The sequence below is a fragment of the Plectropomus leopardus genome, chromosome 5 (assembly GCF_008729295.1).
Source record: "Plectropomus leopardus isolate mb chromosome 5, YSFRI_Pleo_2.0, whole genome shotgun sequence".
In the NCBI taxonomy this organism is placed as follows: domain Eukaryota; kingdom Metazoa; phylum Chordata; class Actinopteri; order Perciformes; family Serranidae; genus Plectropomus; species Plectropomus leopardus.
The window spans coordinates 16,211,388-16,238,865 of record NC_056467.1 but is presented as its reverse complement, the minus strand read 5'-3'; the positions used below and the strand labels follow the sequence as shown (position 1 = coordinate 16,238,865).

General features: G+C 38.4%; 2 protein-coding genes across 4 annotated transcripts; one reads left to right on the top strand and one right to left on the bottom strand.

Annotated features, from left to right (window-relative positions):
• Window positions 1-99: 99 nt before the first annotated feature.
• Window positions 100-8,946, bottom strand: slc46a1 (solute carrier family 46 member 1). Its single transcript, XM_042487406.1, has 6 exons — window positions 8,464-8,946; window positions 6,520-6,911; window positions 5,212-5,690; window positions 4,423-4,506; window positions 3,948-4,104; window positions 100-2,580 (listed from the first exon to the last, which is right to left on the bottom strand). The coding sequence occupies exons 1-6, from the start codon at window positions 8,764-8,766 to the stop codon at window positions 2,526-2,528; spliced, it is 1,470 nt and encodes a 489-aa protein (XP_042343340.1). The 5' UTR covers window positions 8,767-8,946; the 3' UTR covers window positions 100-2,525.
• Window positions 8,947-11,455: 2,509 nt separating this feature from the next.
• Window positions 11,456-23,451, top strand: LOC121943257 (solute carrier family 13 member 2-like). Of its 3 annotated transcripts, none has more exons than XM_042486744.1 (14): window positions 11,456-11,539; window positions 14,006-14,078; window positions 16,632-16,760; window positions 16,870-17,006; window positions 17,419-17,666; window positions 17,780-17,842; window positions 18,206-18,377; window positions 18,791-18,913; window positions 19,003-19,212; window positions 19,453-19,547; window positions 21,196-21,311; window positions 21,407-21,568; window positions 22,784-22,921; window positions 23,240-23,451. In XM_042486744.1, exons 3-14 carry the CDS (start codon window positions 16,662-16,664, stop codon window positions 23,366-23,368), a joined length of 1,692 nt encoding a protein of 563 aa, XP_042342678.1. In that variant the 5' UTR covers window positions 11,456-11,539; window positions 14,006-14,078; window positions 16,632-16,661; the 3' UTR covers window positions 23,369-23,451. The 3 variants fall into 3 exon arrangements, with proteins under 3 accessions (XP_042342678.1, XP_042342679.1, XP_042342677.1); XM_042486745.1 differs by having other exon boundaries at window positions 11,476-11,539; window positions 14,012-14,078; XM_042486743.1 differs by lacking the exon at window positions 11,456-11,539 and having other exon boundaries at window positions 13,977-14,078.
• Window positions 23,452-27,478: the final 4,027 nt, after the last annotated feature.

Below are 27,478 nucleotides of genomic sequence, written 5' to 3'. Positions count from 1 at the left end.
ATTTGAAAAATGGGGAAAAATTAAATGTTTTTGCAATCCTTAATTCGAACTTGCCTTAATTGCATGTGAAATGTAAACAGAAACAAATTTAACCATCAATTTCTTTTCACAAAATGATCAAGTTTTATTCCAATAAATAAAATTACCACTTACAAATATTGCACAACTGATTTACAATCAAAAGCAGACAGTTTTGCAGGTTGGTTTTGTTACAAAATATGTCTGATGATTGGCTTTGAGAAAAAAATCTTCATGCTGATCAATTCACATTAGCTGATAAATACTTCACTTGGCCTCTAAACTTCCCTTTGTGCATTTTAAAGCTGATTCTGCAGCTCTTGTTCCCTCACTGTACATCCAGGTCCTGACCCTTGTGTTAATGCTGGCTGTGGGTTTGTGCTCTGGGACTATCCAGTGTTGTTTGTGGTGGTGGAAGGGGGACTCTTCAGGGAGTTTGTTATATAGAGGAGGGTCGAGGTGCAACTCAGTAATCCTTGGCTGCAGCTGCAGTTTCACTCCCTCTGCTGTGCATTACTGATAGTTGCGTTTGGACATTTTGGCACAAGTGATCTCTCTGCATAGTGTGATATCATGAATAACAGGACTTCACTGTTCAGGGTTCTACTGAGACTTTCCACTGACAGATTTAGGATAACCCTTAACATTACTGACAGTACACTCAAATCTGCAAACAGACAGCAGTAGGAAAAGTACTTAGATCTTTTGCTTAAAGGTCCAGTCTGCGTAGGATTTAGATGGATTTACTGGCAGAAATGTGATATAATGAGTTTGTTTTCTTTACTTTATAATGACTTGAAACTAAGAGTTGTGTTTTGCATTAGTTAAGAATGAGCCGTTTATTTCTTCATATGGAACAGAGATATGGTCTGCCATGTTTCTACACTAGCTCAAAGCAGACAAACCAAACAGTGGCTCTAGACAGGGCCATTCTTGTTTTTCCATTGACCACCATAGTTAGCACCCCCTCTGTGAGGCGCAGCGTCGAAAAAAAAATTTTTTTTAATGTGATATTAGCATTTCTTTTGGAGAGGAAGAGACCTGTGCGAATATTTCATCTCCTAGTAAAAAACTTACGAATCTCTGGATTTGAAGTTTTTTGAGAAAAAAAGTTAAGCACACAGTGGGTGTTGGGTGAGGTGCCTTTCTGCGAAACACCTTAAGAAAGACATTGATTTGTTATGTAAAAATGCTTTACTTAGTATTTTAATCAGTTTTCTGTTTGTTTTGGACAGAAAGAGACCTCTGCAGGTGATTCAGCTCCTGGTAAAAACCTGAACAATTGACGCTGTAGAATTCTAGAAGCCACTAAATTCCCCTTTATCTTACACACTGTTCCTTTAAAAGTAGCAATACCACAGTGTAAAAATACCTTGTTAAAGTAAAAATCCTGTATTTAAAATTTAGTAAAACTACAAAGCCTTGACATCCAAAATATACCTAAGACACCCAAAGTAAAAGTACTTAAATCATATTACTGGATTATAATAAATGACAAAATTGTGTTTATTCATTCTGCCCTCATGCTGGCAAAGGTGGGGCACATTTTAAATACTGTACTTTATGTGCTGTTGAGTAGCTTGTGAATTCCCCCCTGGGCATTGAGCAAGTCTTATCTTAACCTATAAAAAAGCCATAATATAAGTAGTAAATTATGTAAGACGTGAAAGGTAATATATTTGCCTGTGAAATGTAGACAAACACTCAATTACTTTCCACCACTTGAAGTGTGGTGGCTGAAAACAGATTGATCTTGTTTATACCAATTTACCTCACAAAGGTTCCCAATTTTCATTTGTTCCAAATAATTAATTGGATTTGGATGGTTCATTATCAAACAAATCTCCTGTCTCAGCAAAAAACTCATATAGAATAAAAATTCATGGTTAAATGATCTCAATGAATGATATCTGTAGATCTAAAACACTTCGACTCAAATAAACACTGGGCTATTATCTGCCACCTCCCTTTCTGACCCTCTGTGAAGCATGTGCACCCCTGCTTGATATGTTTTAGAACATCTGAGGAGTTTTTGTCTTCTAGTTACTACAATAACCCTGTAGTGTGCCGTTAGAGTTTTTGAAATGACTACATTTAAAATGGAAATGTAAGGAACATTCTTTGGCCTTCATTATGCTGTATGAAAATACATCAAATCGCAAATGAAAGCATGCTTTGAATCTCGTTTCACAACACCATTTGTATGAATGCTGTGATAAAACATCAGAAGACTGTGGTTTGTTTTTTTACCAGTCTACACTTTCTCATTATTAATACAGGGAAGGTTTTACTGTCATATCAGTCAGGAGGTTGATCCTTCCTCTTTTGCTCTCCATCACTTTAGCTGGATTAAAAGAATCCCATCGCTGAGTTAGCGAGCTGCTCTGTCACTGTTCAGATAAAAATCTCTCTGCATCACAGAAGGACACAGATGATGTCTCTGTGTCAGAGCTGCCACCTCATAGACGGACATCAGGACACACTTAAGCTCTCTGCCTCTCTTCAGGTCAGGCTGCTGTGGAGTCTCTGTGGTCTCTTCTGTAGTCCAAACATTGCAGGGTCCTAGAATGACAAATGGTGAATAATTAGCATTGTTTCCCCCCAAGAAGTCCAGTTCAGTTCAGTTCGTCACACATTAGAACAGGTTATATTTGCATTGCCATTGTCAAAAGTTGTGGGTGGTACCAATATAACTGTTTCATTCGGTCCCGTTTTATTCATTACACCTCTGTTGAGGTACCTAGCACACTGATGTGATACTAAAAAGGTGGAGCTAGATACACTTCCGTCTGTTGATTGGTTAAGACAGAATTGTCACAGTTGCTTGACAAGGACTCAATGCACTACAGATTGTGACAAACTCTGGACACTTCAGCCTGTTCTTTTTTGTTCTCAAAATGTTGGCGCGCAACCCTGTGGACAATCAACGAGGTGCAGATGTTCCTCTACATCACCAATGAAGAAATACAGCAAGAGCTGCATGGAGCAGTGACACGGTTATTACTATCTGGTGACAACCCTAACAACATTTTAGGAACTGTCTATGGTGGAAGACTATCATGATTTGAGGTTTGAGTATATTGTAGACTTTGCATTTTTTGTTGGTGTTTTTCTTGTTTCTTATATTATGTTTCCTTTTTTATTTTGTACTTTCACTCCTCTTGTGTCATGCCTGGTTTTACTCCCTGCATTTGTGTGTTTTCCCTCCCTAATGTTTCCCTGTTTCACTTGTCTTGTATCAGTCTTGTTTGTCCATGTTAGTCTCGCCGGCACACCTGTTCTGTTTTAGTCTCATTTGCTCCAACCCTTGTGTTCCCTGCCTCACCTTCATTTGTTGGCCAATCCCTGTTTCCCTCCTTCTCCCTGTGCCCACCTACCCCGGCTGTGTGTTGTTGTCTTGATTAGTGCCTTCTGTGTATATATATATATGTTCTTGCATGTTCCCTTTTGTTCTTTGTCAGTTTGTCTGTTATCCCTGCAGCTGTTACCATTTCTGTTGTCCCTGCTGAGATTTCCCTGCTGTTATCCTGCCCGGTTGTCGTCCCTGTAGTTTCCACCATCGTTTCCACAGTCGTTTCCACCGTTGTTTCCACCGTTGTTTCCATCGTTGTTTCCATCGTTGTTTCCACCGTTGTTGCTCCTGTCTTCACCAGAGGTCTTCGGTATTATCCTGGTTTGTTTTAGTTTGGTTTTTGATTTGTATTTTATTTGTAAAATTGTGATGATGATGCGAGAAGACGGATGTAGGGCTTAGCTCGGTTTGGATTAGTTACCAGTTCTAAGTGTACTATACCGAAGGTATGTGGTGGAAACACGGCTATTTATTCTGCTCATCTAAGAATGTTTTTTTTTTTTTGTAATGTGCTTTTTGGCAATGTCTTTTGTAACTAGAAAAGTGAATTAGGTCAGTGAGGCAGGAGCAAACTCACCCAATTATTCCAGAAGGGATGAAGAGGATGATGGCAGCGAGAAGGAAGGGGAAACCCTTCATAAAGTGCAGTGTTGCTGGGTAGACGGAGTTAAAGACACCACTTCCCACCAGAAAACACAAAGTCTCCACACAGGCAACAGTGGCAAAAAGGGCACCTGGCGGGAAGTACAAACACACAACTATGTATACAACACGCAGGACACAAGCAGTCCCTCATGACAAAAGGACATGTGCTTCAAATTAAAGTGCACTGTAGCATTATAACTCTGATCTAATTATGACAATTAAAGTTCACTACACAGCTGACACACTGAGCTAACTCCCATCCAGATGTGTCCTCATCATCTGGTACATTTACACAAGGACAAGAAAACAATGTCTTTTTGCCGCAATATCACATTTCGAAATCACTGCTGTGTATAAAACAACCTGTTTTTTTTTCACAAGTAGTATTTGCACATTCTGTGACTGACCTTGTTCTGATGGCCCCACGAGCTTGGACAGCTTTGACCTGATCACTGGTGTCGCAGCCATGAAGAGGAAACACAGGCCGTAACCTGGTGACAGACAAATGAACAATTTGGTGAGGTGACATATCAGCTCAAGAGATATAATATACATTGTGAAACATTGTAACCATTGCCAATACCTTAAATAATGTTTCTGCATTTATATCTGCATGTGTATATATGTGCTCTGTTATAAATGCCCCATACATAAATGTACAACTACTTTACAATCTCTGAAATCCTCACTGCTTTACATGGTTAAATTTTCGTGCATTGTGTTAATTATTCCCCACAGGCTACAAGCAGAGCTGAGTTTTACTGCCTGGTACCCAAGGTTGCCTCTTCACACAAGGTCTGTTCAGTCTGTCACCTGCTGAGCTGTATAATGACAACATCTGCCTGAAAATGTGGTGTGAAAAAATGTGCATGTCTTCAACACTTGTGCTGAGAAAGCACAAATAAATAAGGATAATGATTTTTGGATATACTCAGCTATTTTACTGCAAGATATTATCCCAGGAAAGGATTTCAGTTGGCCATATTTCTTGATGCCTTATAAAGACTGAATAAGCTTGATAATGCTTATTTGTGTGCCTAATTGTGGAGTAACCTTGAAATCATCTCACTAACATTTCCTAACTTCCCTTTTCTTTGTGAGTAGAAATCTTTTTGAGAGAAAAATACACATAATTTAAAACATCTGTATAAATCGTTAACAAAACATCTGAAGATCACTAACTCACTTTCTCTCACCTGTGAACATGAGCTGTGTGGTGTCAGCTACAGAAAAGACCACCAACCCAATGATATTGGAGGCCAGACCCACAAGAGCCACCCAGGAGTCCTCCAGGCAGCGCTGCATGAGCTTCAGCCCCAGCAGACTGCTGAGGTAGGCTAGGTGCTGAGCTGCTGATCCATAGCCAATGAGCTCCGGCCCCCAGCACAGCGGCGAGCTCAGCTCGTACAACACATACAACTCCCTGGTGCCAAAGTGTACAGTCACCACCAGAAAGAAGCACAGCGTGTAAAGCCACAGTTTGCATATGTGAAGTCTCCCGCCCGCCTCACTACTACTGCCTCCTGTTGAGAAGAGGTGCCAGACAGCTTTATGGTGGCGACAGCTGAGGAGCTTTGCACTGGGGTCTGGCAGGACAGATTCACGGACAAACAGGTAAGCGTACAGAGCCGAAGCCAAGTTGGTGACCAGGACCAGCCAGAATGGATCGATGTACCTAAATACAGGCACAAAAATTCAATGGTAATGATTACATATTCAGATAGCAATGATTTAGATTTTTTTGTGACAAAAAAATACTTATTTTAATTTAACTTTGCTGCACTGCAAACATTAAACTCAAACAAAATAGAGATGGCCTAAGTCAAAGAAGACACATAAAAAAATCTGGGGGAAACCCAGGGCTCCAGTTATGTGACTTTTACTTTTGGAGTCATATATAGCTCACGTTAAATCATTCTGGTAAAGATGGCTCCATTTATCTTACGCTTTTCTTTAATGTTTACTTCATACAAAGAGTTAATTTTTCAACATCATAGAGTATTCATTTTATGACACACCGTATGCATTTTTTCCACTTACACTAACTCAGACAAAGGAATCCTGACCCCGCTTGTTGTCCAGAATAACAAATTTTAGGAGAACTTGTGTCATATAAATATTAAGAAACTAGACAAAAAACTTAAGCCACCATGACACACCATAGAAAAAAAATATTAATAATAAAATGAAAGTAGATAAGTGTTTCTTAATACATCTATTGTTTTATCAAAGAATATTAAATGGGATTAGTCGAGTTGATCCCATTAATTTTAGCCAGCCTTACAGTCAAAAAGATCCCAAAACCTTCTTAAACACACCTTCTTTCCCTGAAAATCTATATGTAATGTGATGTCATTCTAAACAGCTGCTCCACCCATTTATTAAAAGTAATGACATGTTTTGATTTCCAGCGTCTTTAAGCCATTCTGCATCTGCAAAGATTTTGATCTTGAGCAAAGTACTATGGTGTGAGTAACACTTATGACCGTGCCAAAACGTCTTACCCTTTTGCCCGCCTCCACTGCCCTCCGATGATGCTTGCTAACATCCCTGAAAGTCCCAGACAAGCCTCCAAAACTGCCACCCTGAAGGTGCGGGACTTTCTGTCGCTGATATCAGCCACATATGCAAAGCAGCCAGCCAGGATGGCGTTGAAATCACCCGAGAGGCCACTAAGCAGCCTGCCCACCAGAAAGTAGACCACAGGCAGCTTCAGGTACATCACCACCAGGTAAACCACTGCTTGGAGGGCCAGGCCTAGGTTAGGCAGGATAAGGACACGTCTGCGACCTGCGAGGTCACTCCATGAGCCGAGGAGAGGCACCACAAGCAGGCCCACAGAAAAGCCCCCAAGACTTATGTACAGGTTCCAGTGGGCTGTCATGGTTTCCACCTCCTGTGATAAACAATATTAATTGTTAAACATGAGTTTAAGATTCTCAATTTGTTAGGTCTGCCATCCTATACATAATCACATTTGTTTTGCCTCATAAGTGTAATTTGGTCCAACTAAATGTGTATGACAATCATCGGGGCTCTGGTGAACAGGGCTTAAAACTGCTGATCATCTATGTAACCAGCTACTAAACTAAACTTAACTACTATTGGTTCCCTTTTGAAAGGCACCAGTGAAGCAGTTCAAAATGTGCATGTTGATCATTTCCTGGTCGCTTAGTTACAACTTGTGACTGCTGTTCCTCTTAACTGCTCAAAAAAGCTGTTCTTGCAGTTTTTTTCCCTATGCACCTGCATTTTAGAGCACAGCTGATTCTGAATCTCTACATTTAATGAGCCACATTTTGCTTAAAAAATGCTTCTAAATGTACCTGCATTTATGGTTCACTCCCAGAGAAAAAAAATCATATCAAGATCTCTTCTTTGTCCAGCCTGTATCTCCTAGACACAACTGAGCTCAATTAAAGAAATAGCATTTTGACCATTTTCTCATGCTCATTTTTCTCTCCCACTGCAGTAATCTTTACTTATATGATATAAACAATTGTTGAGATAACAATAAGATCCAAAAGAAAGCTTGATTGGCTGATAAATTAGCCTGCACAAATTCATAAATGTGTCTCAGTGATCAAATTCAAGTCCCAGCTCTGTGTATTTTATCTGACTTGTCTCATTTATGAACCCCTGCTCATATCCTTTTACCATAATCTCAAAATAAAATAATTTGTTGTGGCCTTGCCTTTACTGTGCCACAGTCACAGTGTTTCATGTGTTGCTTATTGTCTAAGTATTGTATGCTTATGTGCTGCAATGTCAGTGTAGCACCATGTCATTTTTTATTGTACACATTTCTGTTAATACTTTTATTCTATTTTTATTATTGCTTGGCATGCAACTCTTACATTTCTTGTTTTAACTTAAGCTTATGGGGTGATTTAAGGGTGACTATGGCACCTATCCTGGGACTATATAAGACAAACATAATTTTGCCCCTGTTCCTTAACTCTTTGAAACCTGAATTATTTAAAAAGAAATCTGGGGAAGAAATTACAGGTTACACAAAAATTACTTGAAATTTTGCCCAATAGGAAACTGTCATGTAAACTATATTTGTAATTGGTAATTAATGTGAATACAGTGTTCCGGACATTGATAATGATAATTACTTTGCTGCAGACTTCACTCACGATGTATGTGCATTATCTTTCTACAGCTCCTGCAAATTAGGAAACTTTATTATAAGTTTTTTGGCCCTCCTTGAATTATCCACACCTGGCGCATGTCTAATAACACCTGCAGCCATCAGAGCAGATAGTATGATTTGTCTGTTAGCTCCCTTGCTAACGTAACCTAACAAAAACATGCATGTTTAGTAGCTTGTACAAACGGGAGTGAACAGGGCAGCTACTTCAATGGAGGGATCTTTGAGTAAGGCACTTAAATGTGGGATTTGCTGACATTGAGTATTTTGAATATTTAAAGACATGGACTACCGTTTGAAGGGGGTCGGGGGGCACGGAGGTGTTGCTGCACTCGGACCTCTTGGAGCCGTTGTAACCGAGGTCCTCGCTGATGCGGTCCCACAGATACTGTGTGGACAAAGGCGCCTGCAGGGCCAGAGAAAACATGGACAGGAACAACACCGGCTCCACAGACACCGGCAGCGGGCATGTAAACGGCGGTCGTACGGAGCGGGTGGTCGGTACTTCAGTCTCCTGTTTGTGGCCGGTGGTTTCATCGTCGGTTGATGACAGCACATCGCCGGGGAGGATGGCCGCAGTGTCCGGCTCGTCCATGTCGACTTCACTGTAAACATTAACTGTGGTAATGTTTCTTACTTTGTTTTCAGAGTATCTGAACACAAGCGAAGCATTAAGTTGCACACTAAGTTGCTCTCTGTAACGTTAGCTGTGTTGCTAACTAGCTTAGCATGCTAACGTTAGTTTGCTGTCTGCTGGTGTCTCTGTGAGGTGAAATCAAACGAGGTTAAAGGTAATTTATCTACCAGCTCAGCAGCATAAAGGAAGCGATACTGAGGCACAATATAGCGTTGACTCAGCACCACCGTCTGGATAAAGACGTGAACTACTTTTGTTTTTGTTGTCATAAGGAAGTGATGCTCAACTTCAGGCCCGTGGGCCAAATCTGGCTCGTGACAGGTTGCCGGGTGGTTCCCCAGTCATTTTATGATTCACAATGAAAATAAATTGATTGACAATGGATGTTTGTGTACTTTCACTGTGAATGAGGTGCTGGAGTACATAAAAAGAATACAAATAGAGCTTGTTTATGAAAAAAAAGTCCCATAGGAGGATCCCCATGACCCTCAACAGAGGTCAGGGCTGATGCTGCAAAGCCGCTATTATGTTGTTCACAGCAGAAGCCCATTTTTCTGTATTCCTCAGCAGCGATTCTCATGCTTTGCTTATTTCTAATCACATGGAGCTTGCTTGGGCATCTTCATCTGTGTGTGTGTGTGTGTGTGTGTGTGTGTCTTCTTATCTCTCTGCCTCTGTTTAGACACAACTAACAAGCCTTGTAGAAATAATGGATGCATATTTTATCATTTACCACAGTCAAATCATTCATATCATATCTAATATGTCCTTTATAAAATCCGAGGACAGGGCTGCTGCGACTGGCCCCTGGCTTTCTGTCATTTTGCAAAAATGTGTCTCTGGGCTAAGCACATTGAACATCTCTGTTGTAAGGTGTTAAATTTATTCCATACTCAACAAATATGCAAATGCAACACGTTTTTGCTCACATTTTTTTACAGGTTTAAGTCATACATCTGAGACTTTTTTAATGCTCTCAATAGATGTTAGCTATCTCTCTCAAATTTTGGATATATATATATATATAATATATAAAAAAAATTTCCCTGGAGTTAATTTATGACTTGATCAATAGAGGTGCTTTTAAGGCCTTAATTGTGTACACAACAGTAGAGGTAAAAGTACATTTATAATTGCTTAAGGCACCCTAGAAATATCTAGAATAATACACCATATATACCGTAACTTTATAAATATGCTCATCATTTTGTTTAAATTTTTTTTGGTTCTTTCAAAGTAATGCACAACAATCACATTCACAACAGAAACCACTATAATACACATTCCATGATCAAAAAAGGAGCAGGGAGAAGATAAAAAATGTTATTTTGCCTGCCCTTTTCTCAATAAATAAATAAACAAAAGACATAGATGGTCTGTAATTTAGTTACTTAAACAATATTCACAGTAACTTCTGAAAAAGAAAAGTATCAAGAATCATACACAGTAAGTGACCTTAGACAAGGGGACAAATCCTACTTGACAGCTTCATAAAGTCTATTTATTTTCTTTATACATTTTCTGGACAGTATTTATGCAGCCCTTTAAATCATTAAATCAAGCTTTAATATGTTATGTGCTTACTTGTGCTTCAATTGAAATTTTCATCTTTGATCATTGAAATGGAAAAAAAAACACCTTTGGTAAATGTTTTGTTAATACTCTGCTTTTGCCCTGAAGTTGACAATAAGTGTGTAACTTAATGAAATATTTAAGTTTTAATAGTCTTTACTTCATAAAAAGTCTGTTGGTGTGCCTAATTATTTCTTCTCTTTTCTGCAATATGTCATCATTATCATGTGATGAAGAGCAGGAATAGCAGATGACTAACATGATAAGACAAAGAACAAGATGGCAGCAGATAAGACACGTTTGAACAAGCCACGTTTGCAAATGTATTTAGAGGTACTTAGCAAACCAGTTATTTTAAATTATTTAGGTGTAAGCCATTTTTAGCAGATGACAAACAACAACAATTAACTCCGGCTCATTTTTTCTTTTGCAGAATACAATGACTCTTAACTAAAACCAGGAGAACTAGAATTAGAATACGCCCTTCAACAGCACTAATGACAGCAGTATCTTATGATTATTGGCATGAGTTCAGTCTTTGAGTCATAAGCTGTGGTTTGATGTTTTTTTTGCGTGTGCTAATTCTCCAGTTGGTAGATAAATTATTATTTTTTAGCATTGATCAAAGAATCTACACTGATATGAGAGTCTGTGCAGAAAACACATCTGTCCTATAAAAAGTAGTTTTATTTGCTTGCATGGGACGACATGTATGATATTTTAAGTTGATGCACCAGAGAAATAATTAGACATCAACCAAAACACATTGTCATTGTAATTTTTAGTTCTGGTTGATGATAAACTTATTTTATCTTGCACACTTCATAAAAATACAAAAAGGTCATATGGATGTTCAATATACTACCGAATGAGAATTTTAAAAAGGCTTTGAGGACTGAAAAAGCATGTTTTAATCTTTATATGAAGAGTATAAGCATAAGGTCTCTTCTTTGTATAGTATATATAGATGATGAAGGTTCTACACTGGAAATTTAATAGATATTTTTTTAAATGATGGCAAATTTTGATGACAATAAAGACCACTTTAATTTTTCTCTCTGCTCCATAGGTGAGAGTAACGACGATGAACGGCTTCATACTGTGACGCTTTCAGAGGAAGGGCTGGGAAACTGCAAAGATACTGCCATCACCTTCACAGGTATACTGTCGACTTTTACATAAATCAGTTAATTGCTCAATCCCCCAGTTTCTGTTGTTAAAAACTGAGATATTTTTGAAGTCAACGCTGTTTTATGGTTTAGAATGTGGTTTGATGCTGATTCAGGATCCCTCTGACCGGTGGTCAGTGGCGTGCAAGGCACTTAAGGGAAAGCAGCATAATCCCCATAAATCATGATTCTGTCATTATGGGGCATTCCCTACTTAGCCGGATGAAAATACAACATTCTGCAAGTGTTTTGGGGTTTTTTCCCTTTAAATGAGCTATTTATGAAACACATTCTGCTCCAACACTTAGTCAGTGGCCTGTCATGTCAAAATATAATGGGCAAGACAACCCTCCTGTGTCTATTTTGGACGTTCAGGGATGGGGCGTTGATTTATGCTTGTTACATGCATGACAACGCCTCTTTTCAAAATGAACTTCTGCTCATTCATGAAATGCACAGTTGCTGCTTGTTACATGCCTACTTGCTTTTTAAAATAAGAGTAGAATGTGAGAAAAAAACATTTTCAGGTGAACTTCTCAAGTTTAGGCAGTGCAAGCATGTGATTAGGTTTAGGATGACACATCATGGTTTGGATTATAGTGACGTGTTCAAACGGAGTCGATTTTACCACGAGAAGAGTCTGATTTAACTGCTGCATTCAAATGGAACATACGTCATAAGCACAATATACTACACATACTAGCGCACTATGTCGTTATTAAAATAACCTTTGGTTTCACATTGGACATGAATGGGGGGCTCCTGGGTGAAAGTTTGGAGGAGTTTATTTGACCCTCCCACCCGGACTTTGTCGCTCTACACATTATGGTGCCCCATAATACAAATGACACAGGTGCTGCCCTCCAATTTTCTTTTTTATTCTTCTGATATCTAAATGTGAAAATGTCTAAATGTGGATAATTGAGGAAACACTATAATGTACTATATATCTTTTTGCCCTTAACTGTATAAGCTGCACATATTTCGGAAATATTCTATTTACAGGCTTAAGAGCGTATTGTTTTACCTTTTATGATTAACCTTTTTATGCGTTGCTTGAACTATAATTTACAAAAAATAATGAAAAAAACTCAACATAAAACCATTCTAAGAGCAAATAGAGACCTAAATCCGAGGTCACAAAATGACAAACGTTAAGTCTCCAGGAGTGTAAATAAGAAAATGATCCAAATGATCCATCAGAAAATGTTGTCACGGATCATTTTTATGTCTTTGTTTATAGATGAACGTCTTGTTCCGTATTTATATTAAACTTTCTAATCCTTTGAACCATACCAACCGTTAAACTAAACACTTTGCTCAAGCAGGGTTTATTTATCATAACCCACAATTACAACCAAGTAAATACACTCTTTTATTTGTTTAGTCACATTTACACATTTAAAAAAAATAGTTATGAAATTGTCTTTAAAATAATTTCCTATAACTGTTTTGGTTAGCCCACCAAACTCTTTTTTCCCCTTTTTTTCTCTTTGTCTCTTAAGAGGATTTTTTTTTACAAATAAAAGTCAAAATTTAAATTACAAATGGTGAAATTGCAAATAGTTTACTTGTTTGTTTGTTTGTTTGTTAACCCTAACCCCTAACCCTGAAAGTAATTGTTCCTGTGCTGAAACTGTCACGAACTTTGACCTGAATTTAAAACCAACTCAGGGTTTCTTTTAACAGTCAGTCATTACAAGCTCCAGTTAAACCCATTTAACCTTTTTATCACACACACACACACACACACACACACACACACAAACACAAACACGCACAAACACACACTTGGAGGATGATCTGGTTTGTCTGCATGTCAGCCTCTGGCTTTTCATCGGAATCACATTGTTTCTTCTAAGTAACGCCTACACGACACGCTTACAAGGCCATTAAGCCTGTTATCTAATAGAACTGTTTTTACAAATTGCCCTCTCCTTCTACAAGACATTGACAACACTTTGTAGTTTGTTTCAGACATAGTCAGGAGTGATTTTTATTTGCCTTATTTTGGGGTTAACATGCCGTTTCACTCATTTTCACAAACAGTGATTAAGCATCATTCTCTGCACTGCTATATCAAGTGCCCAAAGGTGTGAAATGGTGCTAATAATCAACATTTTTAAAAAATTTTTTTACACCTGATGACAAAGCAGCTGCTGCATCTTACAGTCAAAATCAAAAATATGAGCTTTTCCTGAAGATTATTGGTCCTGGATGCTTACCTTATCTAGCCCCTTCCAAACACATGGAAACACTCCCTGTACATGTGCGACCCTCTCTATAAAGTTAATTTTTAATCTTTTTTCAGGGTTATATACTGTATATACTGTTATATATACCGGGAACTGTCTCTTAGATAGTATACGGGTGACACTAATTATTTTCCTCTCTCTTCTTTTGGATGTCCATCACACTGGTTGGATCATGGCTGGGTTTCTTACATGGCTGTGGAGGTATAGGAATTACATTGTAATAGTCCTGACACCTCTTTTACTTCTGCCTCTGCCCCTGATCATCCCGACCCCGGTAAGAACGTGAATATATGTACAAGTGTTTTTCTGACATGTGACATATCTGCGGACATAGTTTACACTTCAGACATGCTGAATAGGGATGGCCTGTCTAACTGCATGATGTCTATAGTCCAAAGCTGTACAATATTTATTGAAAAAAGGGTTAGTACAGAAGGTTTGAAGTGAGGTTGTATAGGTTGCTCATCCATAGACAGTGTAATACACAGCAGATGGCAGTCAGCACACCCCCAGTTTGGTGAAGCAAGCTGGAATCAGGCACAGAAGTTGAAGCAGGGTACGGGCATGGACAGGGGTCAACAACAATATATATATATATATATATATATATATATATAAGTTACCTGAAAGTCAGATTTGTTTTAGCAAGACATCAGCACCATTTCTAGCCATGATTGTGGCACCAAAACTGGATATTTTAAGCAGAAACATGATCGTTCACTAACCGTAACCACATTTCTTTGTGTCTAAACATAGCCTCAACTTAACCGCAGCATTGTTTTTACTCTCCTTTTTTTAAAATTTATACTCAGCTGCAACAGTAATGTTTCTTAGTTTAAAATCCAGGAGCACTTTTGATTAGTGGGAGTAAGCAGTGCAAAGGCCACAGTGTCCTGACCTTAGATGTAATAAAACCCTGTTGTAAAACTGACATTGCATGATACATAGGGGAAGTGTGTAGAGATTGTCTCAGTGGTAGAGGATGATATTGGATAGGGGTGTTATTTGAAGATTTGTTTTGCTGTTAATGAGGCAAATACGTGCTGATTCTGCTGCCTGTGACCGTAGTATTGAAAGTGATTGAAAATGTCATTTTACCTTTGAAGAGACTGGAGAGAGAAGAGCAGAGACTCATTAAACAAACATCAGCAGCTGATGTATTAGAGCACTACATTATACTGTTTTTTCTGATACATACTAACATGCAATTTACTGGGGAGGTTGTATAAGTCAAATTTTGCTCAGAAAATGATTATACTCGGTTTTTCAATCAAAAGAGAATCTATTTTAAATCCTGTCTTTTTTTTCAAATTAAATTCTTAAATCCAAAAAGTATATTTGAGAAAGGGAGAGGAAGAGCCCTAATGGTACTGTATCCGAAGCTGTAGCCAAATTTTGTGAAACCACTGCAACAAAATGAAAAGGACAATCAACAAGGATCAAAGGCCCCAGTTCCCAGGGACATTTGTTGCTTTACATCGTCTTCTTAGTTGCAGCGTGTCCAGGAAAGTCCTCCATCGGTGACCCGTTGTACTGTGTAATCTTTGACTATGATGAATTAAAGTGGGATCATGTTCAGTGGCTCAAATATTAAAATCTCTATTCCTTTTCATCTTGGCACAATTCATGTACATTTTAAAGGGATAGTTCATCTAGAAATAAACAATACATACTCTATCCTCTTACTTGTAGAGCTATATATCAATCTAGATTGTGTTGGTGTGTTCAGCAGAGTGTTGGAGATATTGGCTATGGAGATGTCTGCCATCTCTCCAATATAAGAGAAGTAGATGGTGCTCAGCTTGTGGTGCGTGTGGTTGTAACAGCATCCATCTACTGCTTGCTCCACCCGCACCACTGAGCACCGCAATGTTACGGCCCAGCTGAGAGAATGCTGTTAATGTTTACATCAAGACCAGCACAAGCTTTTTATCTAGTTTGGTAGAAGGACTTTAGTTCCTACATGAAACTGCTCACAACAGTGTCTTTGGATTATCTTCAGTGACCAAGTCATGCTTTTTTGAAAGAGACATTGCTATTGAGTTTTTTGTTTTTGTTTTTTTTTGCACCACAAGCCGAGTACCATTTAGTTCCATTATATTTGAGAGGAGACAGACATCTCTACAGTCAGTATCTTCAGCACTCGGCATCTCACACCAAAACTATCTCACTAAAAAGAGGAAAAATATGTATTTTTGATGTAGGCATGAAGTGCCCATTTGATAGGAGATGAGCATAAAGCTGTTTGCTGTTAGTACAGCATGATAATAATCCAACATGCAGGCGCAAATAACAAATGATAATAGACAATACCAATATAACTGAATTGATGAAGTGATTAAACACAGGGAGTTATTATGAAATATAAAGTGGTAAGTAAGGAAAATACATGGCTATTGTCATTTTTGAAAAAGAAATGAATCCAGCAGCAGTTACGTTGATGTTTGGTTTGCCTTACAGACAAGAGCACCAGTTTACTTTGTGTGACTAAGAAATGTGTTATGTAATTTTTTTTTATGACCGGTAGCATATGTTTGATCTGCAGAATTTCAACACTAAGCATCCATGTGCCCGAGTCTAGTTAAAAAAGAATTTACCGCACTGGTTACTACAGTCATCAGAGAATGGTTAACCATGCTAACTGATCTAAAGGTTAGCCAAGGTTAAGACGTTTATGATATGTTGTTGTTCCCTTATAGGCTTTAGCTTGTGTTTCTCTTTCAGTAGCCATCACTTGTACATGTCTTACGTGCATAAGACTGTTTATGTGTAAAATATACTGTGTATTAAGCATGTTAAACAACACAGTCCTTGTCTGTCATTACAGGAGGCAAAATGTGGCTTTGTAATAATCCTCATGGCGCTGTACTGGTGTACAGAGTGTATCCCTCTTGCTGTGACCGCCCTGCTGCCTGTTATTCTATTTCCTATGATGGGCATCATGGAGTCAGGGGAGGTATTTCCAATCCATATAGTGTAGTCACATTTTAACAAGAGATTTCTTGTCATTAGTTTAACATGGATTTTGATTTTGGTACTCTTCTTTTTCTTCTTTCCTTATCCAGGTTTGTATCCAGTACCTGAAAGACTCCAACATGCTCTTTATTGGTGGGCTGCTGGTGGCCATCGCTGTTGAGCAGTGGAACCTGCACAGGAGGATCGCCCTTCAAGTACTGCTTATTGTCGGCGTGAAGCCATCTTTGTAAGAAACGTTTTTCTTCACATACATGCTGCAGCTACAATATAAAGTGTGTGGATACTTAACTCAGTTTAACTCAACATCAATTATATAGCACAATGAAATAAAATAAACACCAAAGATAAAATAAAAAAAACTGATTAAACTGATTAAACTTCAAATTAATACTGTAACATTACTCCAAATTAATAATAATAATAAAATCAATAATAATTTAATAATAATAATAATAATAATAATAATAAAATAATAATAATAATAAATAAACAAACAATAAATAGATGGGGGTAAATACCTGTAGCCAGGTACCAAATGATGTGGAATGCCTTTCTGGAAGAATGGACGCATTTTTTTTCTCTCTCTTTACATGTTTACTTAAGTTCTTCATTAATCATCTGTTTTGCGTCCTCTCCAGCCTAATGATCGGTTTCATGAGCACCACTGCCTTTCTGTCCATGTGGATCAGTAACACGGCCTCCACAGCCATGATGCTGCCCATCGCCAGCGCTGTGCTGCAGCAACTGTGTGACACAGAGGCCAAAGCTGAAGAGAGGGATTACAACCTATCTGTTGCAATGGAAGGTCAGGATAACGAGTCCTTTGAGTTGGATGACACCAGTGAGCGCAAAGCAGTCAAACCACAGGAAAGCAGCATCAAGATGGGTGCGTGCAAGTAGCAGTGTCTCTTTTGCACTTTTTAGATATTACATTTTTATTTTTAAACTCTTTGGTTTTTTTTGGGTTTTTTTTACTGTTGTTCTAATGGTGTTTTTTAGATGCAAATAAAGATGGTGACAGCAAAAACATTAAGGAAATGCAGGAAAAAGACATGACATCAAGTGAGTTTTTTTTTTACTTTGTGTTTGAAGTAATAGCCTGGTAAAAAAGAATAAAAATAAGGTCAGCAGAACTTAGAAGTTAGAGTAGTTAAATTACAAGCCAAATGTTCTTGCTGTGATTTGCACAATGTTTAAAATCAAATCCTAATCTTAAATAGAGTGCTGGCCCTGTTTATACCTTTTTTTGGGCAAATTATTGACCAGCAGTTTGATTATGTCACCCAAGATCTCAGTAAAAAATTAGCTGCTGCTGTCGTGAAGGTATATGCCAAGCTAAACTTTCATAAATTCATGTTACATACAAGGTACTCCAACAGTTAGGATGTCTTTTTGCTGCTTAAGGTATCAGCTCTGTTGTTCCAGAAATTTGTGACAGGAGTCCCGAGGCAGAGGAGTGCCAACTGAAGAGGGAGCAGAAGTACTTAAAGCTGACAAAAGGCATGAGCCTCAGTGTTTGTTACGCTGCCAGCATCGGTGGGACGGCCACCCTCACTGGAACCACACCCAATGTCATCATGAAAGGCCAGATTGATGAGTATGTTCCTTACAAAAGCAAATAAACACACACACACACACACACACACACACACACACACACAAAAAACAAACACAGATATGAGTAATATTCCTATGACTCAGGTGGCAGAGAAGGTCATCAAACAGTTGAAAGATTGTGGTGCGTGACAAGTAGTGTAAAAGCGCTTGTAATTACAAAGGCGCTATATAAGTTCAAGTCCATTTACCAAATAACTGAGAAAATGGTACAACTACTTATTTCTAAAGGGTGGCCAAAACAAGAATAACACCTCATTGAAAAAAAATTACTTTTAAGTTGGTTGAAAAAAGTTTTAATGTAACTTGTTGGCAGTTACAGACTTGAGAGCCCAGCCATGTGTCCATGTTCTGCTGTTTTCTGATCATTTTTCTGATTTTTTAAATCCTCAACAGACTCTTCCCTGGTAATGGAGGCATAATCAACTTTGCAAGCTGGTTTGGCTTCGCATTCCCCAACATGGTGCTAATGCTTGCCTTGTCGTGGTTGTGGCTGCAGTTTATGTTTTTGGGTTTTGAGTAAGTTTTATGTCATCTGTTCTATTAATTCATTATTGCTACCAAAGCATCCAGATTCTAAAAAATCTAAATTTTCATGTGTTTTCCAGCTTTAAAAAGTCCTTTGGATGTGGCAAAAAGAGAGATGTTGACAGGGAGGCCTATCAGGTAATCAAAGATGAATACAAGAAGTTGGGCAGAATGAGCTTGGCTGAGAGCTGCGTGCTGATTATCTTCACGTCGTTGGTTCTTCTGTGGTTCACCAGGGAGCCTGGGTTCATACCCGGCTGGGCCACTGTGCTCTTCAACAAAGACCAACCGTGAGTACAATAAATGTTACACACAGCTTCTCATTACTTTTCACTGATAAAGTGAGGAGGTGAACAATTAACCAAGCATTGGCCAAGTGTCAGAGGAGAAAATAAGGGTTTACTTTTCAGCTTATATCAAATTTAGTCTCCATGTTTCTGACTGTTTGCCAGTCTGTAGATGTTTTATCTTTGAATGATCCAGTGCCTTTTTTGTGATTTGCAGAGATTTCAAAAGTGTTTTCTCATCAGGTTCGTCACAGATGGCACTGTGGCCATATTAATGTCAGCACTCTTGTTCTGCATCCCGTCTCATTTACCCAGATGCTGCGGGCGGTCTGAGGATGGTAGGTCAGCCAGCATGTTTGTGTTGATTTTGTGTGTGCAACAGGTACATTAGTATATTTATGTTATTTTAAAAAAGGTGTGCAAACAAGTTGATGTAGATTGATTTGGTGTGAGTTGTCAAGTGTTGGAGATATCAGCTGTTGAGATGTGTGCCTTTTCTCCAATATAATGGAAATAAACAGCACTTGGCTTGTGGTGCTCAAAGCACCAAAAAGAAAACAAAAACATTTGGAAAAACTCAACAGCAAAGTGTCTTTCCAGAAATCATGACCCGGCCACTCAAGTTAATCCACAGATCTTGTTGTGAGCAAATTCTTGTAGAAGCTAATTTCTTTCTTCCAAACTACTTTTGCAAACTGAAGTGTACATCTACTGCCAGCTCAAGTAGCAGCTCAAGTCACGCTGTTATGATCAAAAGCCTCTTGTCCATGAGCTGATGCGCGCTTCCCTCTGCACTGTGATAAAAATTGAGTATAGTTTGTTGACAAAGAGTATGCGAAATATCTTGAGTAACTGGGTCATGATTTCTGGAAAGAGAGATTGCTGTTCATTCATGAGCACCACAAGATGAGTGCTATTTAGTTACATTAAATTGTAGAAAAGTCAGACATCTCTGCAGTTGTTATCTACAACACTCAGTAACTCACACCAAAACAATATAAACTGATAAAAAGCACTACCCAGTAAAAGGAAAAATACTGATTTTTGATTGCGGGGTGAACTGTCCCTTTAATACTTAAAATGGGCACCAACGTCTAAGTTCTCTATTTTAATATTATTCTGTCATTTGCTGGGTGACACTGATGACATTTGTAATTCACAACGTTTTAAGAGGAATACGAATATATATGTTGATGCAAGAAGGCGGGAACCTGATTTCCTCTCAACTCCATCTGTGCACATCTGGACAGATCTGTGGGAAGAGCTCATTTATGTTGTATCACATTTTATGTTTGCGTCATGTTAAAATTGTCACATGAAGATAATGGTTTAGTTTTATAAGTAAGCCTGTCTTCTTTCTCTGTACAATAACAGACAAAGATTCAGTCAATAACTTACCACCTGTGAACTCATTTTGTTGATTTGGTGTTTCCTAATAAACATTATCCCCACTGCTTCCTGAGTTGTAGCCTGATAGCCCCAAGGTCAAGCCTGTGCAGCAGGACATGCTGTGCTGATCCTCAGACAAATCACTCTTTTATCAATTATTTTTTTTCTCTTTTCGTAACTTAAGTTAAGCGTGTCCAGCTCCTGCCTTTAAGCAACAAGTCCTTTGCTTTTCCACCTTTCTACAAGTAGCAGTGTGTTTTGTAGACAGAAGAGTGACACAATGATTAACACACTTGTTTTAAAACGTTTGAAACAGACTTTGAGGTGCCAAAGTCCATTTCTTACCTTGGAAATGAGAAAAACACAAGTTTAAAAGAACTGATCCAGTTAAACCACATTTTAATTATAATTTTAATGACTTTCCAGTTTATCACATTTTCTTTTTATCTTTATGGACCGATTTATGATCTTGGGCTCTTATCTGTAGACAATAAAGACTAGACTTTTTTATAGTACATATTTATGACTGTCCTAACCAGTGGTTGAAAATAAACTGTCACCTCTAAAGATTGACTTTTTTTCTCCTTGTGTTAACAGGAGCTCCTGCTGAAGCCCCTTCACCTCTGCTGAATTGGGACATCGTCCACGAGAAGATGCCTTGGAACATACTTTTGCTTCTGGGAGGAGGTTTTGCATTGGCGCATGGAAGCGAGGTAATGCAGTTAATCATCAAGTCAATATTTTTCTGATAATTATCTTCTCTGTTAATGTTTGGACACTGATGTTTGTTTTCCCGCTGTGCATAAAGAAATCTGGACTTTCGGTGTGGCTTGGAGAAAGTCTGATACCGCTGCAGAGCATCCCTCCTTTTGCCATCTCCATCCTGCTGTGTCTGCTGGTGGCCATGTTCACTGAATGTTCCAGCAACACGGCCACCACCACGCTCTTTCTGCCAATACTGGCCTCCATGGTGAGACAGGATGTAGTACTCTCTCAGTCTCTTAAGTAGTTGTTTGACATTTTTGGAAACTATGCACATTCATAAAAGACAGCCTGTAGATGCAGTGACTCTCTGGGGCCAGATGCATAAAAATGTGTGCATATTCATGTCTAAAACTGTGTGTAGGCACAAAGGCAGAAATATATGTGTGTGCATTGCCTTTGTTCGATTTATAAAGTTCTGCGTGCGTTGGATTGTGTTTTATAAATCTTGATCATTGTGGTGCTAGGTGCACATGCATGAGCCTCATTTCCACGCCCACAGTCATAAATGTAAAACGACCTGTTTGCATATCAATACTTGTGCCTCTACACCACTTTTTAGACTGGTCAATGAGAAATATGGTAAAGGGAGTGCAATATTACAAACTGTGTCACATTGGCAGGGTTCTCCATTAGTGCCAGAGCAGCACAAATTTCTGTGTAGTGGTATATTGCTATTTTTGGCCAAAAAAAAACATGTCTGAAGCTGCAAAGCATTATAATGAACGTAACACAACTCAGTGAGTTTAAATGAGCCTATCAAATTTACTAATTGGTCTAAATTAGCAATTATTTATATATTTTGCCACAAGGTAGCCTTTCTGCAGTGGGCTATTTATGATTATTATGTACTTTGCAGCACTTGCATTTAAGATAAACATATCTGTCCATGCACTATTAATTTTTTATTTTCCATCAAGGCTTTTCCTTTTTTGGATTTGGAATCCATGACTAGCCTTTAGGGAGACTCGAGACTAGCCATGATTGAGGTTTTGCAAAATCTAGAGGAAAAGGTGCCACACCGTTGGTGTATGGTGCACATTTTAGTTGATAAAATGTTTAAACATTTTTTCAATTCACTGTAAAGGCTACACATTTGGAAAATGTAAAAATCATGTTAGGAATAAAACAATGATAAATCAAATGAAAATGTGGAAAAATATATGCATTATTAATTTCCATATAGTTTTTTTGTCAAAGCCACTGTCAGCCATTGGAGAGGAGCTAAACAGCTGCAGGTTGTCAACCCCTGGATTCAACAAGCGCAAAACAACATTTTAATTATTGAGCTTTAGAACTGATGGAAGGCTACCCAGGCTAGCTGTTTCCCCCGCCACTGAGCATCTCCCACCATGGAGCCATGACAGATTTAGACTTGCCTGTTTAGCATGTGTGAATGTCCTTTTATTTTTTTTTAACCTAGGCCACCGCCATCAAGATACATCCACTCTACGTCATGTTTCCCTGCACCATTGCTGCCTCGCTGGCTTTCATGCTGCCTGTAGCCACTCCACCCAACGCCATTGCCTTCTCCTACGGCAACCTTAAAGTCATAGACATGGTGAGACCTGTCAGAGAAACCCCATGAGTGTGCTGACATGTACACAGTGTTTTGGATAAAGGCTCATATCCAGTTTTTAGATAAGCAGCTTATAATAATCCTTATATCTGATCATTACTGTCTATTTACATACACACAATAACTTTAATGTTACCATGGAAACTAAGCTCAGACACACTGAGCAGCAAATGCAATGTGTATCTCAAAAAATTGGGATTATTACCTTCTCTGACAGGGTGTTGACAGAACACTGTATTGCCTGTACCAGGGCACAGATCTATTTTTGTTTATGTGGTGGTATTTTTATGCTTGTTTCAGGCCAAAGCTGGGTTCATTCTGAACTTTATTGGAGTCATAACCATCAACATCGCCATTAACACATGGGGCGTGGCCATGTTCCAGCTGGATACCTTTCCAAGTTGGGCTAATGCCACCCAAACTCCTTGAATGTGAATCCAGGAAAAGAGAAATGGAAGAAACTGGGGGAGATTAACAATATCTGCTGCTTGATCGAGATTCCACCACTGGAGGGCCGGGCTGTCAGGTGACTTCGTATTTTTGTGTAAATCTTCCCTCCAGTCAGTGTGACCTGATGTGCATCAAGGTCTGTCCTTGAGTGATGAAACAGGTTCCTGTATGCAGCAGTTTATCTTATATACCTTCATATTGTGATGCTCTTCAGAGACCAGCTGGAAATGCTGATTGGAAACACTGGAGATCAAATCATTGATGTTTTGACTAAACTGAGTTCTTTTCATTTATATGAGTAATCATTTGGACTGTCAACCAAGCAGATTTCTTTCAACGACAAGACATAACATTTCAAAACACGTGTAGATGCAGGCAGAGGCCAGTCTGGATGGTAGTGAGAAAAATACTGTGGCAAAACTGTGACATAGTGAGTCCTCATTGTATCTGTGATAAGGAGGTGAAGTGAGACAGTATTTTAGAGGAAATATGTATAGAGGTCAATGGCGAGAAACAAATAATATTTTGATCGAATTGTGCCATGATTATTTTTTTGACAATTTAAAACATAATTCTTCAAGCTAAGAAAGTCGCTGTTTGTTGTAGTAGTATTTAGTTTTTTGTGAACCGTCATTTATGTCTCCTGTCTTACACAATACACACCACCTACACCTTCCAGCCAGCATGCTAGTTAACTTAGCTATGTTCCACGCATAAATGTGACATTTATTTTGTAACATTATCACCCTCGATGTGATTTATCCAGGGACTCCTGGTCTTTCTATCAGCTGGGAGGCAAAAGAACAAGCAAGAGCTGTTGCTCATGTGAGTCTTTTCCAGCGTGAAACACAAAGGCGCTGTAGCGTCTGTAAGAGAGGAGGATATGCCACTTATACTGCTTGTATAGTCTTCCTTATTACATATTTTCACAGTCTTGTCATCTGATTCAAAATGACCACAAACAAATGCAAAGGAAGTGCAAAGAGACATAAAATGACTACAAAAAACGGGTGAAACAACCACAAAGAGACCCCCCCCCCCCAAAAAAAAACACAAAATGACCCTAAGGAGATACACAATGACTACCAAAAGACACAAAACACTGAAAGATTTACTACAACTACAAAGAGATGCAGAGATATGATACTGAACCATAATTATCCTTACTTTCTCAGCAAATTATAGACACTGTTTTCAGTGCAAGTTTGAAAATACTGTACTTGCTTAAAACTAATTTGTCTGTCAACGAGAGAATATTCGGCTTCCAGGAAAATAAATCTTTGGAATAGAGATGCTGCAGGATCAAGGACTCGCTGTAGTTTTTTAAATTGTTAAATTTAATGACGGGATCAAATCTCATTACCATCCATAGGATTAAGACCATTGGGGTCTTCCATTGATTTAAAGAGAGTCAAGAGGACAGAAGGCAAATCCCTTCAAAGGATCAATGTGGGAGAAATACAAAATGATTGAAGGTAAGGGAAATCAACTGCAGGCAACTGATCTAAAACATTTAATTGCAGTCTTTGGCAGGGGCCCATATATCTACTGTATATAAAAAGCAAAAAACGATTTTGTAATGGTGAAAGTATACTAAGAGGTCAAATGAGTAAGCAGTTATGAAATCAAACATTTTTGTTTTATCTAGCCACCGTTGTGGTAAAGACTGAACGACGGCAACATTCAGAGGCAAAACTGTCACTCGTGTTGAATAGCTTCTCACAGTAATGGAAGTTAATGAAGGTGTGATGCAGGAGAGTTGTCAGAGGTAAGAAAACATCTTTATATCACAGTGTCTTATATCTTGTGTCCCAGTTTGTGTTTTGTGACTTTTTAAAAAAACAGACGGCATGTAGGATATTTGTGCAATGAGGTAACTGACTGTGTGCAACAACTGTTCTTAGTTAGATGTAAATCTGCACGATGCATAATATCAGCATTTATCATACCGTCTGGAAAGCTTTACCACTTGACTGTACTTAACATTTTGTTTTTTAATAAGGGACCTGAATTGGTAATGCAATGGTAATTGTGAATGTAACATACTGAAAGCAGTCATTTGGGAAGACAGCTGCACATTTTATTATTAAATATCCTTGGGACAGGAAAAGTAATAGCTGAATACATATAACCTCACCCTGAAGTCAAAAGGTGAAGTGATAAATCTCACTGCCTCAGGTACTCTGAATATTTTCAAAAGACTCATAAATCACTGTTTCTAATGACATAAAACATTGAATTAGATTTTCCTTTATATCACACCCATGTTCTAATCTACCAATACCTTTTTCATTATAGAAAAAAAACACAACTCTTATAAAACAAATAAAAATGAAATGGCATTGACAAACATGTTGCTTTATACCTTTAAGCTGTCTGTCTTAGCAAATTAAAAAAATATATTACTTTTTTTTGGGGGGGGGGGGGGTGGGGGTTATGGGGTTTTTAAAAAAAGAAAACACGGAGTGCATGTTTTCTTTTTTTAATACTCAAATAAGCTTCATTGTATTGTAGCATTCTTAGATATGAAACAGAAAATTGACCTATATACTCAGAGCTTTCTCCTGAGTGCTCAGTATGTCTCTCCCACTTATTGTCTATGGATCAGCTTCCCATGTTATCATTGATGTCATCACAAATTAGAGTTTTAGTTCTCTGGTTTTTGGATTTGGGAGAGTTGTTTATGTGCACTAATATTTTTGGACGGTTTAAGACCATAGGAAAACATGCATGAATTTTTAAAAAAGCTAAGTGACTCACTGGGAACAAGGTTTTGTCAAAACACTCCGTAGTTGTGACTAATATCATTTAAATAACAATTAATCCCCACACTTTGTTCCAGGTTTTAATGATGAAATGTTATCTTTTATTTAAATGTTCCCACTCACAGTGGCATTTTCCAGAGAAAAGGTGTGCTACTTTCAAGTGTGAGTTGTGTGGATGTGTCCTCATTGAATAAGGGTTGAGACATCTCAATCACGACAAGTATGTTTCTGTAAACTACAGATATGTTACATTTTAACGTTTCATAAGCACAATATCAACATTTTTTGAAGTGTGTAGATCTGATTCCACGTTTATTAGCTGATTTTGTTATATCTGGAGGTCTGGAGGTAGAGGAGGTTGTGGATGGCTGCCTGGCTGCAGACTACTGTTTGAAACCCAGAAACAATGCTGGCTGTTTTTTAGTGAGTCATCCCTGCATTTCCAGTGCTGATTGTACCACCAAATGTGGGTGTTAAAAGCCAACACCAAGATTTTTTTCCTAACCAAGTGGTTTTATACCTAAACATAAACACATCTTGACCACAGTGTTGCAAACTTTTATTTTAGGCGATTGGGTTGGTTAATAAATCATGGTCAGCAGTTCAGTTCTGGTTGGGGATCTTATTGCTTTTTTATCCCCCCTCTTTCTGCCTGTTTTCTGTCTATCTTCACTGTTTGCTGTCAATAAAAGGCTCAGTTTTGTAAGCTTAATTGACAGTTTATTTGGTACATCAAGCTCAGGTCCAATGTTTTTGAATTGGAGCCAAAATAAATATTGTAAAAAAATTGGGGGCCAGTTGCTTCTCAGATTCTATTTGTAGCTAAAAGAAAAAAATCACAAACCAGATTAAAAAAAAAATCAGTTGAAAAAGTGCTAAACACCTGAATGCCATGGCCCTTCGCTGTCAACGGTGTCATGCTTCTTTGTTCGTTTGATTTTTTATTGCCTCTTAATGTAAACACACTAGTTTTGCCTGCGTAGTTCCTACTTGGTGCATGTCTACAACTATACAATAGTCCCATGGTCTTGCTTGATAAACCAATATTGTGAGGTTGGCCACATCTAGTATATCTTAAAGACAAGTGTCCGAGGAGCAGGATTGTTTCCTGGGACAGACTTTGCTCATGCCTGGTCGAGCTAAAAACGAAGCGATCTAATGCAGTAGTCCTGCAATAAATCCGCACGCAGGAAGGTTACACAGTTCAGGTTTTATTGTCTGTTTTGTGGGTGTTTAGACTGTAGTTGTGCTGTTGAATTGTTGTTACACAGGAGCTGTTGATGGTAAACAACTAGTTTATAATCATTTTCTTGTCAGTTAAAGT

Coding starts and splice junctions, on each gene's coding strand:
- LOC121943257 (XM_042486743.1), top strand. CDS start 13,977: ATGGCTGGGTTTCTTACATGGCTGTGGAGGTATAGGAATTACATTGTA. Junction 17,667..17,779: donor GGAAAGCAGCATCAAGATGG/GTGCGTGCAAGT, acceptor GGTGTTTTTTAG/ATGCAAATAAAGATGGTGAC. Junction 17,843..18,205: donor GGAAAAAGACATGACATCAA/GTGAGTTTTTTT, acceptor CTGTTGTTCCAG/AAATTTGTGACAGGAGTCCC.
- slc46a1 (XM_042487406.1), bottom strand. CDS start 8,766: ATGGACGAGCCGGACACTGCGGCCATCCTCCCCGGCGATGTGCTGTCA. Junction 5,691..6,519: donor CAGTGGAGGCGGGCAAAAGG/GTAAGACGTTTT, acceptor GCCTGTATTTAG/GTACATCGATCCATTCTGGC. Junction 4,507..5,211: donor CACACAGCTCATGTTCACAG/GTGAGAGAAAGT, acceptor GTCTGTCACCAG/GTTACGGCCTGTGTTTCCTC.